Source organism: Felis catus, chromosome E2 (genome assembly GCF_018350175.1).
Source record: "Felis catus isolate Fca126 chromosome E2, F.catus_Fca126_mat1.0, whole genome shotgun sequence".
Classification (NCBI taxonomy): domain Eukaryota; kingdom Metazoa; phylum Chordata; class Mammalia; order Carnivora; family Felidae; genus Felis; species Felis catus.
In genome coordinates this window covers 34,833,615-34,847,789 of record NC_058382.1, presented here as the reverse complement: position 1 = coordinate 34,847,789, position 14,175 = coordinate 34,833,615, and the positions used below count along the sequence as shown (strand labels likewise).

At 53.3% G+C, this 14,175-nt stretch overlaps 2 protein-coding genes across 7 annotated transcripts in view; one reads left to right on the top strand and one right to left on the bottom strand.

Annotated features, from left to right (window-relative positions):
- Window positions 1-6,597: 6,597 nt before the first annotated feature.
- On the bottom strand, window positions 6,598-13,853 carry TEPP (testis, prostate and placenta expressed). 4 transcript variants are annotated; one of them, XM_019819810.3, is made up of 7 exons: window positions 13,746-13,853; window positions 12,766-13,024; window positions 9,529-9,590; window positions 9,090-9,264; window positions 8,321-8,370; window positions 7,911-7,943; window positions 6,598-6,778 (listed from the first exon to the last, which is right to left on the bottom strand). In XM_019819810.3, exons 2-7 carry the CDS (start codon window positions 12,986-12,988, stop codon window positions 6,650-6,652), a joined length of 672 nt encoding a protein of 223 aa, XP_019675369.2. In that variant the 5' UTR covers window positions 12,989-13,024; window positions 13,746-13,853; the 3' UTR covers window positions 6,598-6,649. The 4 variants fall into 4 exon arrangements, with proteins under 4 accessions (XP_019675369.2, XP_023100830.2, XP_044901958.1 ...); XM_023245062.2 differs by having other exon boundaries at window positions 12,766-12,990; window positions 13,746-13,852; XM_045046023.1 differs by lacking the exon at window positions 13,746-13,853 and adding an exon at window positions 8,591-8,652 and having other exon boundaries at window positions 12,766-13,733.
- Window positions 9,175-14,175, top strand: part of CNGB1 (cyclic nucleotide gated channel subunit beta 1) — a 76,896-nt gene continuing 71,895 nt past the window's right edge. For 2 of the 3 annotated variants that reach the window (XM_045046019.1, XM_045046021.1), the window contains exons 1-2: window positions 9,252-10,110; window positions 12,235-12,339. The gene's annotated coding sequence lies outside the window, so the exon portion shown is untranslated. Of the gene's footprint in view, window positions 10,111-12,234; window positions 12,340-14,175 lie in introns of all 3 variants that reach the window. The other variant, XM_045046018.1, reaches the window with a different exon arrangement.

Sequence of the window (14,175 nt, the reverse complement as noted above, 5' to 3'; positions counted from 1 at the left end):
GGGTGGTGAGGGCACAAAGTCAAGAAGACAAGGAGCTGCCCGGGCCACAGGGGGCTCAAAACTGTGTGCAGAAGTCTTAGTAGAAAGGCCAAGAGGAACCTCAGATGTGACCCAGAACTAACACTCCCCTTGTCCCCTCTTTGTGTGCCCATGGGAGGACCTCCCTTGAGGAGCCATGTGGCCCTTCCTGCAGGTGTCCACCTGTCAGCAAGAGGACACCCAGGCCCCTTGTCTCTGTGTCAGGTTTGAAGCCTGGCTTCCTTTCTAGCTGAGTGACCTTAGGCAAAACCCACCCACATTGCAGAGACTCCTGGAAAGCACTGGCATGTGTTTGGTGCTTAATAGCTTCATGTTGCCCTTCCTGAATGGAGTGGTCATCATGTGCCTTGGGGCAGGAGGAAACCTGGCTGGCTATAGCTGAGCTCATGTGGGGACTATGATGACGTTCTCTTCTTCTGTCCCCACCCCCACCTCTTCACACAAAACAGCCGGTCTCCTAAGGCTCCCACCTGGCCCTCAGCCTCAGGGCTCCAGCCTGTGTCAAAACCAGGGCATTGAATGGAGCCCGGGAGCCTGGGTGTATGTCCAGGTTCAAGTCCTAGTCTTTTGATAAAAAGTGACCCCAGGCGTTTGTTGACTGCCCCTCCTGGGGCCCCAAATCCCCATCTGAAACAGAGGTCTTGACTCTGATCTCTGAGGGTCCTTGGAGATCTGACACTCTGATTCTGGGAAGGTGATAGAATCAACCCGTGTCCTCTTTTCCTCTGCCTGCCTCTCCTGGCCTCCAGCCTGCTGTCCTGCTGCCTCAGCCTTGCTTCAGTCATAAGTGACAGAGACAGCATAGACTGGCATAAGCAACTGCCCACTGCAGCTGACCGCACCTCCCACCTGCCTGCCCAGGAGCCCCACAGCCTCCTGTGTCCCATAGCTGATGTGAGCCTCCCTCTTGTAGAGCATACCTTTTTCGGGAGGGCACTCCAGACATTGTGACTAGCCGTGTAAACCAGCACTACCTCCTTTAGTCTCTGGGCAGTCATTCCCTTTGCCCCAACCACTGACAGGATAGGAAGAGGGTGGTTGCTTGGGGTGAGAGGTGACACCTGGATGACAGAGCTGAGAGGAACAAGAGGGAGAGGCCGACATAAACCCCCCATTTTGGAATTAGTACCACCCCACCCCCCACCCCCTCCTGGGGACAGACGTTCTGCACTGGTGGGGTGGGGCAGGGGTGGTGGCATTCTCCCAGGTCCTAGAAGTCATTGCCAGGGCAGGCTGGGCCCTCAAAGATGACTTTCGTAGGAAGCCTGTCATCCCAATAGCTTTGTCACTCTCCCACTGTGTGGCTGGCTGTGGGCTTGGCCCTGCACAGGGGTCGGGGGGGGGGGGAGGACCCTGATCTCTAGGGGTGGAGTCTGTGCTCGCAAGCCATGGTGGCAGTGGTGTGGTGTTGTGGTGAAGAGCACCACAGTCAGACCTGGCTAGAGTCCCGCTCTGCCACTCAGCAGCAACAAAGCATTGGGCAGGTGGTGGGACTTCTCAAGCCTCATTTTCCTTATCGGTGAAATGGAGCCAGATGCTGCTATCCTCTGGGTGTAGGGTGAGGGCAGAGTGAAACGGCCTGTGTGGAGGGTTTGGCATGTAGCGGCCACTCAGGAAAGCAGAACAGTGGGAGGCCAGAGGCCGAAGGGAGCTGGCCTAACTCTTCCATCTGAATGTCAGGGCTCTCCCCACCCCTACACGCCATGCCACTCATAAGACCCTTTTCTTCTGCCGGCTGGTCACAGCCTCATATCATCTCCATGAGATGGGCAGGGCGCACTTGAGTATGCCCTTTGGGCTGACCCCTGAGATCCCAAAGCCATGCATTTGGTGATGAGAGAGGCCTGGAATTGTGGGGTCTGGCCTGGTGGGGAACAGATAGAGAGGCTGGGACAGCCCTCAGCTCTGAACTTCACAGGCCTCGAGCTCTGGCTGCTGAAGCCTGGGGCTCTGGTTCCAACCCACTCTTTGTGGGCCAGGAAGCCAGGCACAATGGCTGGGACTGGTGCCGGCACCCGGTCTGGCCAGGGCAGCAGGAAAGCTCTTCACCATCCGGCAGAGGGGGCGGCCGGCCCTCTGGTGGGCCCTTGACTCCCAAAGGGATTAAAGCTGCTGTGTTCTGTCTCCCCATCCGTGCAGAAGCAGCTCCATAAAGAGCCTAGGCCTCCTCAGATGCCTTTGTGGAAACCTCTGTCTCCAGTCCTCCGTCCTGACTTTCTACCTCCCCACCCCATTCCCTCCTCTGCAGCAGGCCTCAGCCAGGACCATGGGCTGTTCAGGCTTTGGACGTTTGCCCGGGGCCTCCCAGCCTGGGCCAGGCTCGCCTGTGATAAGTTCCACATCCCATCCTCAAACGGGTGCTTTCTTTGTTCCTTGAAGGTCACGGCTCCAGGAAAAGCCTTGGCCGCTATTGATTTTCACAAATCTACCAAGATTCCAGGCCCAGAATGCCCAGTCCTCCTCAGGGCCCTGAAAAGGAGGTCAAGGGAAGGGGTGAGGATAGGGGGTGCCCTCGGGGTCTCCCCCTTCGCTGTGTGTGTGCAGCCCCAAACCTAGGTCTGCATTCCTGCCTCTGTTCATCCACAAGCATTACCAGCACCGGCAGCTTGCTGGGCACTGAGCAGGTGCTGCAGGGCATGAAACTGAAATTTCAGATGAGGGACTTTTGAGGTTTTCATGTATCAAACGGTAGGGTCAGAAATGTCAGAGCTGCTGACTTTTAGCACAAAATATCATATGTGAGTCCTCCCTGACCCTTGATCCATCCCCATTGCGGGCCCCAGGCCCTGGGTAAGGATGTGTATTGTGTTACTTTGTAATAAACACAACTATTACTTTGTAGTAATTGTTTCATTTAGTCCAGATCTGACTGTTGGTGTTGGGGGGCCCCAGGCCCCATTCCTGAGCCCTGTGTTCACTCAGAGAAAAGGAGCCACCAAGTGCAGTATTTCCTTAGAACCAACTGTGGGCCAGAGGCTAGGAGTCAGTCCCCCCAAAATAGCTACCGTCAGGTCCTCATGGTCTTGGGGAAGACTGGGGCGGGGGGAGAGGGGAGGCCTGGAGGGAGCCCTGCTTGGGAGAAATGGTAGGATTTGGTTAGGAAGAAGTGCAGAAAGCATTTCAGGTAGGATGAAGGCTTTGAACAAAGGGCAGACAAGAGCCTGCTGTGTTCAGAACAGCAAGGAGTCTGGTGGTGGGGGGGTTGTGTTGGAGTAATGCCTTGAGGCCCAGGGCCAGGGAGGTGGGCTGGGGACTGGCCAAAAGACCTGCAGGTGGGGCCATGGAAGCTGGACAGTCTCCAGGGCAGAGGCCATAGGGAGGATTTCTAACGTGATTGATTGATTGATTGATTGATTTTTAAATTATTGCTTTCCCAGTAGAAATTATTAAAAATTTTTTTAATGTTTTATTTATTTTTGAGACAGAGAGAGACAGAACGTGAGCAGGGGAGGGGCAGAGACAGAGCGAGACACAGAATCCGAAGCAGGCTCCAAGCTCTGAGATGTCAGCACAGAGCCCAACGTGGGGCTTGAACCCACAAACCGTGAGATCATGACCTGAGCTGAAGTCGGATGCTTAACCGACTGAGCCACCCAGGCGCCCCTAACATGATCTATTTATGAGTAAAGAGCCTCCTGAGGCTGAGAGGGCTTTGAGGCCAGGGCACAGTGGCCCCAGGTTGGGTAGGAATGGGGCTTTTCCCATCTCTTGGCCTCCGGATGGGGTTAGCAAATGTGTTCACCCCCAGGAAGCCCCCTCTGGTTTCTTCCCCACTCTTGGCTTGTATCTCTCTCATCGCAGAAAGGCGGTGGAATGTGGTGGCTGCAGGCTCGAGGGTCAGGGATGCTGGCTTCAATTCCCAGCTCTGCCAATCACCAGCAGTGTGACCTTGGGCCAGTCATTTAACCTCCCGGAGTCCATTTCGTCATTCATAACACGGGTTTAAAATTACCCATCTCATGGTGTCTGCAAAGTGCTTACTTCATACATTATCTCGTGCTTAAAAACTAGAAAGTGCGGAGGTGCCTGGCTGGCTCAGTCAGAAGAGTGTTTGGCTCTTGATCTTGGGGTCCTGAGTCTGAGCCCCATGTTGGGCATAGAGATTACTTAAAAAATAAATAAACTTAAAAAAATAGAAAGTGCATAGCGAATCAGGCTCATTGATGCTCATCTACTCTGTATTTTCTTCATTCTTGGGCACATGTTTTTATGCCTATGGAATCAGGATTCAGTGTATACCTGGTGGGCAAGAACCAAATTAAACTGCTGGTGTGGGTTACCATTCACAGTGTCTTGGGCTTGAGGAACGTGGCCTAGGTGTGCCCACATTCTCACCTTCTGCTTTCAGGTTTGAATCAGCTGGGCCTGCCTTCCTCCTACTAGGACTGGAAGCACCTCACAGGCAGGGATGGCATCTGGTCTGTGTCTTTCCCACACCCAGCACTGGGTGAGACAAGGCCTCAAATATCTGCTGGGCCAAATTCCTGGAGGGCCTTGCCCAGTCATTCAGTGTCAAGGAAGCAGGGCCAGGAAAAAACTCCCAGGGACTTGATTCTCACTGGAATACTGAAGCATGCCCTCTGGCTGTCCCAAGACCCACACAGGGCAGGACTGTTGTGATGTGAGCTTTGGGCAAATCTATCCATTCTCGGAGCTGTCATGCTGGGGGTGGCACTCAGGGCTGCAGAATGTGGCTCTGACACCTCACGAGGTTCTGCCTGTGGCTTCCCAAGGTTCAAGCCAGGTGGACTGCCCTTTGGGCTTGGAGGAAAGGGTTTCTTCCTGCATGAAATGGCAGGAGGCTGGGTGCCTTCTGAATAGGCCCTCAAGGATGCAGGGACTCTGTGATCTGCTTACTTCTTCCTGTCTGCTCCTCCCCATGTTCCGGCTCTTTTGTCAGCAGAACCCCACACATGAGGACAGACAGACACCACGGTTCCTTACCTCGGTATAAGGATAGTACCCATCACCTCCACCCCTAAAAGAAATTTAAAAAAGCCTACTATCTGTAAGGTAGCCTCTGTCTGCATTATCAGACAACAACACAACTCATCTCCTTGTTTTTTACCCGAGATTGAATAAAAGACTTCCCATTCTGGGAAATAATTTATTCTACAAATCTTGAGTGCAAACTATACATGAATACCGTGTCAAATACTGGGACTTTCTTTGAGTCCTGAGCCCTGGGTTTGGCTGGAGGTGAATGACTTCCTGATCTGGGCCTCAGTTTTCCCATCTGTGATATGGGATAGCGTTGGTTCTGGTCGCTTTGCAGAATGTTTATAGGGCATGAGGTCTGGAGGAGATAAATGAGCCACATGGCATTGTGTTCTGAATAGTGTAATATAGGCTCCAGAAATAAGAGGTTGGTAGTAGTCTTTAAATTCCTTCCACACGAGGGGTGCCTGGGTGGCTCAGTCGGTTGAGCATCCGACTTCAGCTCAGGTCATGATCTCAGAGTCTGTGAGTTTGAGCCCCGCATCGGGCTCTGTGCTGACAGCTTGGAGCCTGGAGCCTGCTTCTGATCCTGTGTCTCCCTCTCTCTCTGCCCCTCCCCCACTCATGCTCTGTCTCTCTCACTCTCAAAAATGAATAAATGTTAAAAAAAATTAAAAAAAAAATTCCTTCCACATGAGACCTGGCCTGCATGCAGTAGGTGCTCAGTAAATATTAGTGGAAGGAGATGGGGAGGGTGTAAGTAACCTAACCTTTGTGGACGCTGACTCTCCAGAAAATCAGATGACAACAAGGAGCCTCTCCATGAGAAAATGTATATGTGGGTGGACACATCATTTTGTTCACGATCTCACAAGGTTCATGGATCCCTGAGGTTCCAGATCCTAGCAGCAGAGTCTTGTTCAAACAGTCTTTGAGCTGGGTGGCTATTTACCTGATTGGGATCTGTTCTTGCACACTGCCCACCAAGTGGGATGTGGATGGGGTATCTAGAAGGTCTGGGAGCTCAACATTTATCCTGGCTCTCTAACCATGCCAGAGACACTCTTCCTTAACCCCTTTGAGTTCGGTTATCCTGGCCCTGGCCCAGGACTGCCTATGGCTGGCCCCAGAACATCGTGCTTTCCTCTCTGTAGTTTCAACAGATGAGGGCTAGTCCTGAAGCTCTGTGGATAGAGCAGACAATGCTTGCTCTACACCCAGAGGCTGCCTCTAGGCCACCAGAGCCTGCCAGGCCCAGAGAAGCCCCCCACCAGAGTATATTGGTATGGTGGAAGCTTTTGAGAGAGGTGTCTAACAATCCCTTTTGACCCGGGCCCAAGTTCAGCATCTGAAGTGGAGGGAGACTGGATGTGAGGCTGCAAGCAGGGGATGGGGCATAGGGAAAACCCATTTTGCAGGCAGCCTATCTCTACACCTCACCCCTGGCTGAGCCCTGGGGCTTAGACTCTGACTCTCTACCTGGGGTCATGAGACAGCTTTCTCCAGCCTCCCACCACTCCTCAGGAGTTGGCAGGAGACAGGTAAAGGTAGGACATCATCATCCTGAGGTACTGACCCCTCTCCCAGTCCGTACAACACATACACACACACACACACGTGCCTGGTTCCTTCCTGGGGGAGCATTAGGTTTATTTCCAGTCCGGCTGAACTTTTAGGGAGATGGGTGGTGCCACCATACCCGCTCTGTCCTGCTGGAGAACCGGAGATGGCACAGCCCAGCAGCCTGAGGACCGGCTTCCTTTTCACAGATTAATGCCAGGGGGTCAGGTAGTTGACACGACTGTGGAGAGAAACAGGGGTGAGGCAGGGGCCTCCAGGGTGTCCTGGAAAGTCAGGCTGTCCTTCTCTAGGGTTTTCCCCCAAACCCACCACCCTGTCCTCGAGGCTCTGAAAACACACCTTCCATCCTGCCTTTCTATGGCTCAAGAGCCTTCAATGGCTCCCTGTTTCCTTTTATTTATATATTTTCAGTGACTCTGCTTGACTTTCAAGCCCCCCCTCACTTTCACTTTGCCTCATCTTTTGTTTCCCATTGATTACAAATAATGTACTGCTTTGCTCATTTTTCAAACATTTAGTGCACCTGCTCTAGCAGGCACTATGTAGCAGTAAGAAATCAGAAAGCATTCCCTTGTGTGTGCACAGGGTGGGTGAGAGAAGGCAAGCTCTCCAACGATAAGTATAATGCCATAGTCTGCATGCTGTCAGATATGCGTGCACATGTGGTGAGCGACCCAAGGGGGTTTAAGCTAGAGGGGAGAGGCAGGAGATCAGCAAAGACTTCAAGAAGGATGGAACATCTAGGCTGGGCTTTCAAGGGTGGGGAGGGATTTTCCAGGCAGAGAGGGAAGGATTATCTAGGCCCAGCAACAGCAGCAGCAAAGGTGTGGAGTGCCTGGTTGTGCTGGTCCTTTGGATGATACCCAGGAGTCTGGTACTGCTGCCGTGGAGGGAAGGGGGCCGGGTAGGTGGGAGATGACCAAATGATGAAGATGCCTGAATACCTTGCACACTCCTGCTGGGAACATGAGCCTCAGCCCTTTACCACCTATCCACATCCTGGAAGGCAAACTCTCAGTTCTTTCCATCATGTGTCTTACGTGCCTGTTTAGTTTTCCAGCCGCTTTCCTCCCTGGTAAGCCCTCCTCCTTTTGGCCTAGTCTGAGCCAAATCTGGTGAGACAGGCACCCTGCTCCCCCCCATCTCCCAGCAGGCCATCCTTTTGCCTGGCGAGGATCTCTTAGGAGGGAGGCAACTCAGTCCCCCAATATCACCCAGGAGGTACCAATCCCTTGGTGCGAGGCCCCGTGGGTGCAGTGGGGTCTGAGAATCCCCAGAGTCCAGAGGCGGCAGAGGCACAGCCCCAACGGGCCAGTGGCTAGGTGCGAGCAGGGGCGGGGTCACTCCCCTACCTGTAGATTGAGCCGAAGCGTCGGTAAGCATTCCTGCGAAAAACGGAGGAGGAAGGTGAGCCCGAGGTGGGGAAGGGCGACCCTATCCAGGAACCTCACTCCCATCTCCAGAAGCGCCATCCCACCAGAAGGATTACTAAAGTCCACCCTCGTCCCACCTAAGGCCTCCACTCCGAAAGGGTGGGGTTGCCAGGGGGGACTGGGCGACAGGGTGTTCCGTTTGATAGGAATTAAACACCCATTCATTTTGAGACTGCAATTTTTTGGAGGTGTATTGGAGCCCAGCAGTTCTTCCCAGGTCTCACAGTTTCAAGAGTCACTAAGTGTACTCTGAAGAAGATGGCCATGTACTCTGAGGCCCATCCTCCCTCCCTGAGGTATGGGGTCCCGGGGCCTGTGCCGTCACTTACAGGGTGTCGAAAGGCAGGGGCTTCTGTCCGTAGCGGTCCAGGCTGGGGTTCTGGTTGAGACAGTACTGGCGCAGGGCCAGAGGAATGGGGGGTCCGTGATTCTAGGGGGACACTGGCCCTGGCCCCCGCCCCGCACATTGCTCTCTGCCCTGGGGACTGGGGACTGGGAAACCCTGCCTGGGCGTCCTTTCCCCTCCCCGACCCCCGTGTTAGCCTCTCCTTCCCCACCCCCTGGTCCCCAGGGACAGGTCAGCGCGCAGCCCTCCTTACCCGCCAGTTCTGGGTCACCTCGGGCTTCAAGTACCGCACCGCGTAGCCACTGAAACTCTCCACTGCGGAGAGACCGCCCATCTGCAGCCCCCAGCCCTCCGCGGACAAACTCCGCCCCCGCTCTTACCTGAGCCCGCCCCTAGATCAAACCACGCCCACACACTTGTTATTTGAGCCAGTCCCGCCTCCCCTGCCCCGCCAGAACAAGCCCCGCCTCCAAACCCTGCTCCAAGGGCCCCAGAACCAGCCCCGCGCGCAGCCTCCGCCCCAATGGCGTCCTCTGGCGTGGACCTGGCCCCTGCCTCCTCCACAAGACGAACCCCACCTCCCTGTCCCTCAGCCCATTTCGGTCCCGCTCACTCTCTGTGCCCAGCTCCTCCTCAGCTTCCCCGCTGTCCTTGCCACAGCCCACCTGACGCCGCCCCCCTCAGCCCCCAGCCGCAGTTGGCTTCCCGGGTCTCTCCCGCCTTATGGCATCCTCCGCGCCCAGTAGACTGACCCCTCTTGTTCAGGCAGGGCAACTTGAACTCGCCAGCCGAGGACACGAAGCGGGACCAGTCCTCAATGGCGCGAGTGAAGCAAGGCCAGTCCACCCGGTTGATGCCCGGCGCGATGGGTACCAGCTTTCCCTCATGGCACCTGTTTCGGAGTCTCCGGCCGGTTTCGGTGATGTCCTGCCGGGCGATGGGAGTCAGGGCCGCGTGGTAGGTGCCGAAGCCTGGGGGGCGACCCAGACCGCCCCATAGACAGGAGCTGATAACTTGGCCCATCTGACCCATGGGCCTGGTGGAGGGCCTTGAAGCCCCTGAAGGAGATGGGAAGGGGGAAGGGCCACAAGCAGGCAGCTGGAGAACCAGAGGTACTTGGGGCGGGCACAGGCAGGGCCTTCACACCGTCTCCCCCGAGCAAACCCAGGGCCAGAAGCAAAGGACACTCACCAAGCACTGCAGAGGTTTATTGGGGACACCGAAAAGTGTGAAGTAGGCGTTGTCAAAGTCATCTGAAGAAGAAAAAGGAGGGAAGAGGTAGGTGTCTCCTCTACTTTGGACCCGAGTCCTACTTCTGGGAATTTATCCCACATTACAGGTACACAACTGGGAAATGATATGAGTAAAAGATCTACCCATTTCAACATTGTTCATAAGAGAAAATGGCCGGGAATAGCTCAAGTGTCTCATTCAAGGACTTGTTAAATACACTCTGATACATCCTCGCTAGCAGCTACTTAAAAGAAACAGGAAATTCTCGATACAAGACCTCCAAGGTGCAGAAGAGTATATGCTGTATGCTACCTTTTGTTTTAAAGCACAAAACTGAGGAGATTGGAGGCAGAGAAGAATATACATTCAGGTCATCACCTTAACCATGTCATCAAACTCGGCATCACGAATAGCAGGATAACAACATTATGTGCCTCCTGCTGAAGCACTATGGCAAGCATGCAAGATTCTGGCCAGGGATGTTTTACCTGGTTAATCAAGCCTCCCCATCCAGCTTCTCGTTTACAGAAAACAGTCAAGGTAAACAACACCCTAAGGAAACAATCACTCGCATTCACAATGTAGGACTGTCTATCATATAACTATTTTGAACTCTAAAAAGTCGATATGAGGGAAAAATGGAAAGTGGGCAGACTATTTCAGACTGAAACTAAAGATATGTAACACCCAGTTGCAATGCACAGTCCTAGATTGCAGTCTGGTTCCAGAAGGAATTTTATTTTATTTTATTTTATTTTATTTTATTTTATTTTATTTTATTTTATTTTATTTATTTAATTTTTAATTTAAAAAAATTTAACATTTATTTATTTTTGAGACAGAGAGAGAGAGAGCATGAATGGGGGAGGGTCAGAGAGAGGGAGACACAGAATCTGAAACAGGCTCCAGGCTCTGAGCCGTCAGCACAGAGCCTGACGCGGGGCTCGAACTCACGGACCGTGAGATCATGACCTGAGCCGAAGTCGGCCGCTGAACCGACTGAGCCACCCAGGCACCCCTTTATTTTATTTTATTTTATTTTATTTTATTTTATTTTATTTTATTGTTTTTTTGTTTCTGTTTTTTTTTTTTGTTTTGTTTTTTTGAGAGAGAAAGAGCACGTGGGGAAGGGCAGAGAGAGGGAGAAAGAGAATCCCAAGCAGGCTCCAGGCTGCAAGCACAGAGCTAGATGGGGCTCAAAGTCACGAAACTGTGAGATCATGACTTGAGCAGAAACGAAGAGTTGGACGCTCAACCAACACCCAGGTGCCCCCAAAAGGATTTTAAAGCTGTGAGATATCTTTAGGGGTCATTTGGGACATTTAAATATAGACCACATATTATGTGTTAGGGAATTATTGTTAACTGTCCTAGATGTGATAATGGTATTGTGTCACAGAGGAGGCTGTTAGCAGTGGGAGCTGCTTGCCGAAGAGTGTGGGAGAGTGTGAGTGTGTGTGTGTGTTAGAGAGAGAAGAGTCAAATATGGTAATACAGTACCCGAAGCAGGTGGAAGGCAACCGGTGTCCATAGTATTATCCTTCCAACTTTTCTCTATGTTTGAATACACTCATAGTAAAAAGTTAGGGAGCAGAAGTATATATATTTGTATTTGCATTATTAACAATGGAAGGATACATTAGGAACTAGATGGACACCTGTAAATCAGCAGAGGTGGAGAGTGGAGGCGGTGAGGTGTTAAAACGTACATTATTACAGCATTTTGAATTTTGAAGCTGTGACTTGATTACTTTTATTAAAAGCATATACTTGCCGTAAAATACATATCTAAATCAAGAGCATTCCCTAAAAATGTAAATTGCTGGTTTCCAAGAGCCTTCCCACGCAGCAGTTAGTGGGAGCCCCGTGGCTGCTCCCTCATAGAGGGACAGGTGGGGGGACCCCACTTCACCTTTCATCCCTCCCTCCTCCCCACCTCCCCACCCACCTCTGGCATGTCCCATCTTGGCCCCTGCAGGGCTCTGCACGGGACCTCTGGAGGTCTCCATGCAGTCTCTGACACCCTCACCCCACCTGTCACCTTAGCTGCAACCTGGGCCTCATTCCAGACTCCCTGCTCTTGCTCGGCACCCACTCTGTTACCAAATCCTGTTACTTTATCTCCTAAATACCTTCCCAAACCCTCTCCTGTGGCCAAGACACTGTCACTCCTTCCTGAAGACTGTCTTCCCTCCCGGTGCCTTAACACCCCCCCCCCCTTATCCACCTCTGGTCCCTCTGGGCCATCCTCCACCCCCTCCCCACCCCCAGAATGCTCAGACTTCTTTTCTGCTTCAGGTCTTCAGAGGTTCCTCTTTCTCTCCCAAGTCCAGACCCCTGAGCTTAGCAACAGGGCCCTTTCTGAGCTGTGCCCTTCTCCCCTCCCCAGCTCCTACTGTGATCACCAACTTTACCCTTTGGCTCAACCAACCACCCCCCCACCCCCCCAAGTTCACCCAACACCTCCTGCAGCTTTTCTTTTCCAGGCCCCTGTACATGCTGTTCCCTCTAGCTAGGACACCTTTGCTTCCCCGCCGCCGCAGCTCAGTGTCAGGCACCAAGCAAGTGCTTGATAAATGTGTGGAAATGAATGTGTATTCCTGCATCCATTCATGCATTCATGCATTCATTCATTCATTCATTCATTCATTCATTCATTCACAGGCACCCCCACCTCCACACCCAAGCCGCTCAATGGATGAAGACTTACTCCTTGGGCCTATGTGGCCTTTTCACCCCAAAGACGCTCAGGTCCTCCTCCCGTTCACGGTAAGCGTGAGGAGGCTGTTCCTCCTTTCCATCTGGAGAGCAGGTTGGGCAGAAGCTGTCATTATTGCTTTTATTATCACTCCTACTACTGCGACAACTGACTTCTGCACAGCTCTCTCTCTCTGAATAACAACCGCCACATTATTGTTGCGCACGTACTATGTGCCGGGCACTACGTTAAGTGCTTCTCTTGGCTTGCTTTAATCTCACGATAACCTTGCGAGGCAGGCGCTGTTATCATCCCCATTTTCCTGATAGGGAAGCAGAGGCTCAGACCTAAGCAGAGCTGGGACTAGCCCTTTTAACGCTTTCATGTGCCACCGACGGCCTTGCCCTCTACCAGGGCTCTCCTTGAAACCCTCCACCCACTCCTTTCCCAAAGGCCCAGAAGGGCCGCGGACACCAGCGACAGCCAGGTGGCCTGACCTTTGCGGCAGTAGGTGGTGGACCGGCAGTGCTCGTCTGAAAGACAGGCCCTGACAGAGTCCATGTCCATGCGGCGCAGGCTGGGCAGGGCCGGGTGGTACAGCTGTCGCTTCACGCCCGCCAGCTGGTTGCGCGTCCGCGCCACCGGCAGCGAGATGGCCGGGGACGCGTACACGTGGGTGGAGCCGTCCTCCCAGGGCACCAGGTCGACGATGCGGGCCATGGCTGGGGAGCAGAGACACCCCGACCAAACACTCTCCTGTGGGGTAGCGCGACCTTGGCCAGTGCGGATTTGTCTACTCGCCCAACGGTTATGGACGATGTACCCTCGGCTAGGAGCTCCCCATGTGGTGTCAGGGACACCCGGACTCACGCACGCATGCGCAAACACACGATGTGCTCAGGGCTCTGGCAGGTGAGCACAGGGTGTGTGTGGTTGGGAACGGTCTAAAAGAGGAGGCGTAAGAGTCTTCTATTCTTAAGTAATGATCAGGAAGAAGCAGCAGCAAGTGGGTTCAGAATTTAGCTCAGTCTGCCTCTGGGTAGCTAATTATGGACTTCTGGCCTTAGCTAAAGTGCCTGGCATTTACTCAAAATTCTACAGGGAGACATAGGAAAGTTTTAAATAAGGGGAGAGGCATGAACTACAAGAGATATGAACTACAAAAGCATTGCTGGTTACTCAGTGCCTCCCTTTAAAGAGCGGCTATTCCCACAGCCTTTCAGTCATTTAAACGTTAGGAGAATTTGTTGAGCCGGCTTGCTTTCTTCCTGACCCAGTTACAGGTGCGAGAGGGAGGTGGGCGGTAAGTGGGTAGGAGGAGCGAGGACCTTGGACCATGGAGGAGCAGGGAGAGGGCAAGGTGACTGGCCTGAGGAAGCTGTCTCAGGGGTTGGCCTGCATGGGGAGGATGGGGAATGGGGCGGGGAGAAGTGGGGGGGAAGGGACACACTGCTCCTCACCCACCGACAGTGGCTACCTTGTCTGCAGGGCACAGGCCCCAGATGCACAGGCCTATGAGGGTTTTCTGCTCTTCTGACTCAGTGGGGAGAAGAGGCAGGAAGATGGGCTGGCCTCAGAGCCTTATACAGTAGGAGCACAAAGGAACATTCTGCAGAGACAATGCCCACTGCAGCCTGATTGTGAGGACGCCTGCTCCTCGGCAACCCTGGCAACTGTAGGCTCTGAGGAGAGGAGCCAGCTAGCAAGGGTGCTGTGAACTGGCCCCCGCTTTCGGCTTTCCTGAAGGTTGCTGTCTCCCAAGCCTTAGCACAAGCCAGGCATGTTGAGAAATGTCCAAATGGGCTCCCTGGAGGCAGCCATACGAGGGCTAGCCAGGGCAGGCTGTGTGATCCTGGACTAGTCGCTGTCTCTCTCTAGGTCTCAAGGCTCTGTGTTAGGCAAGACCC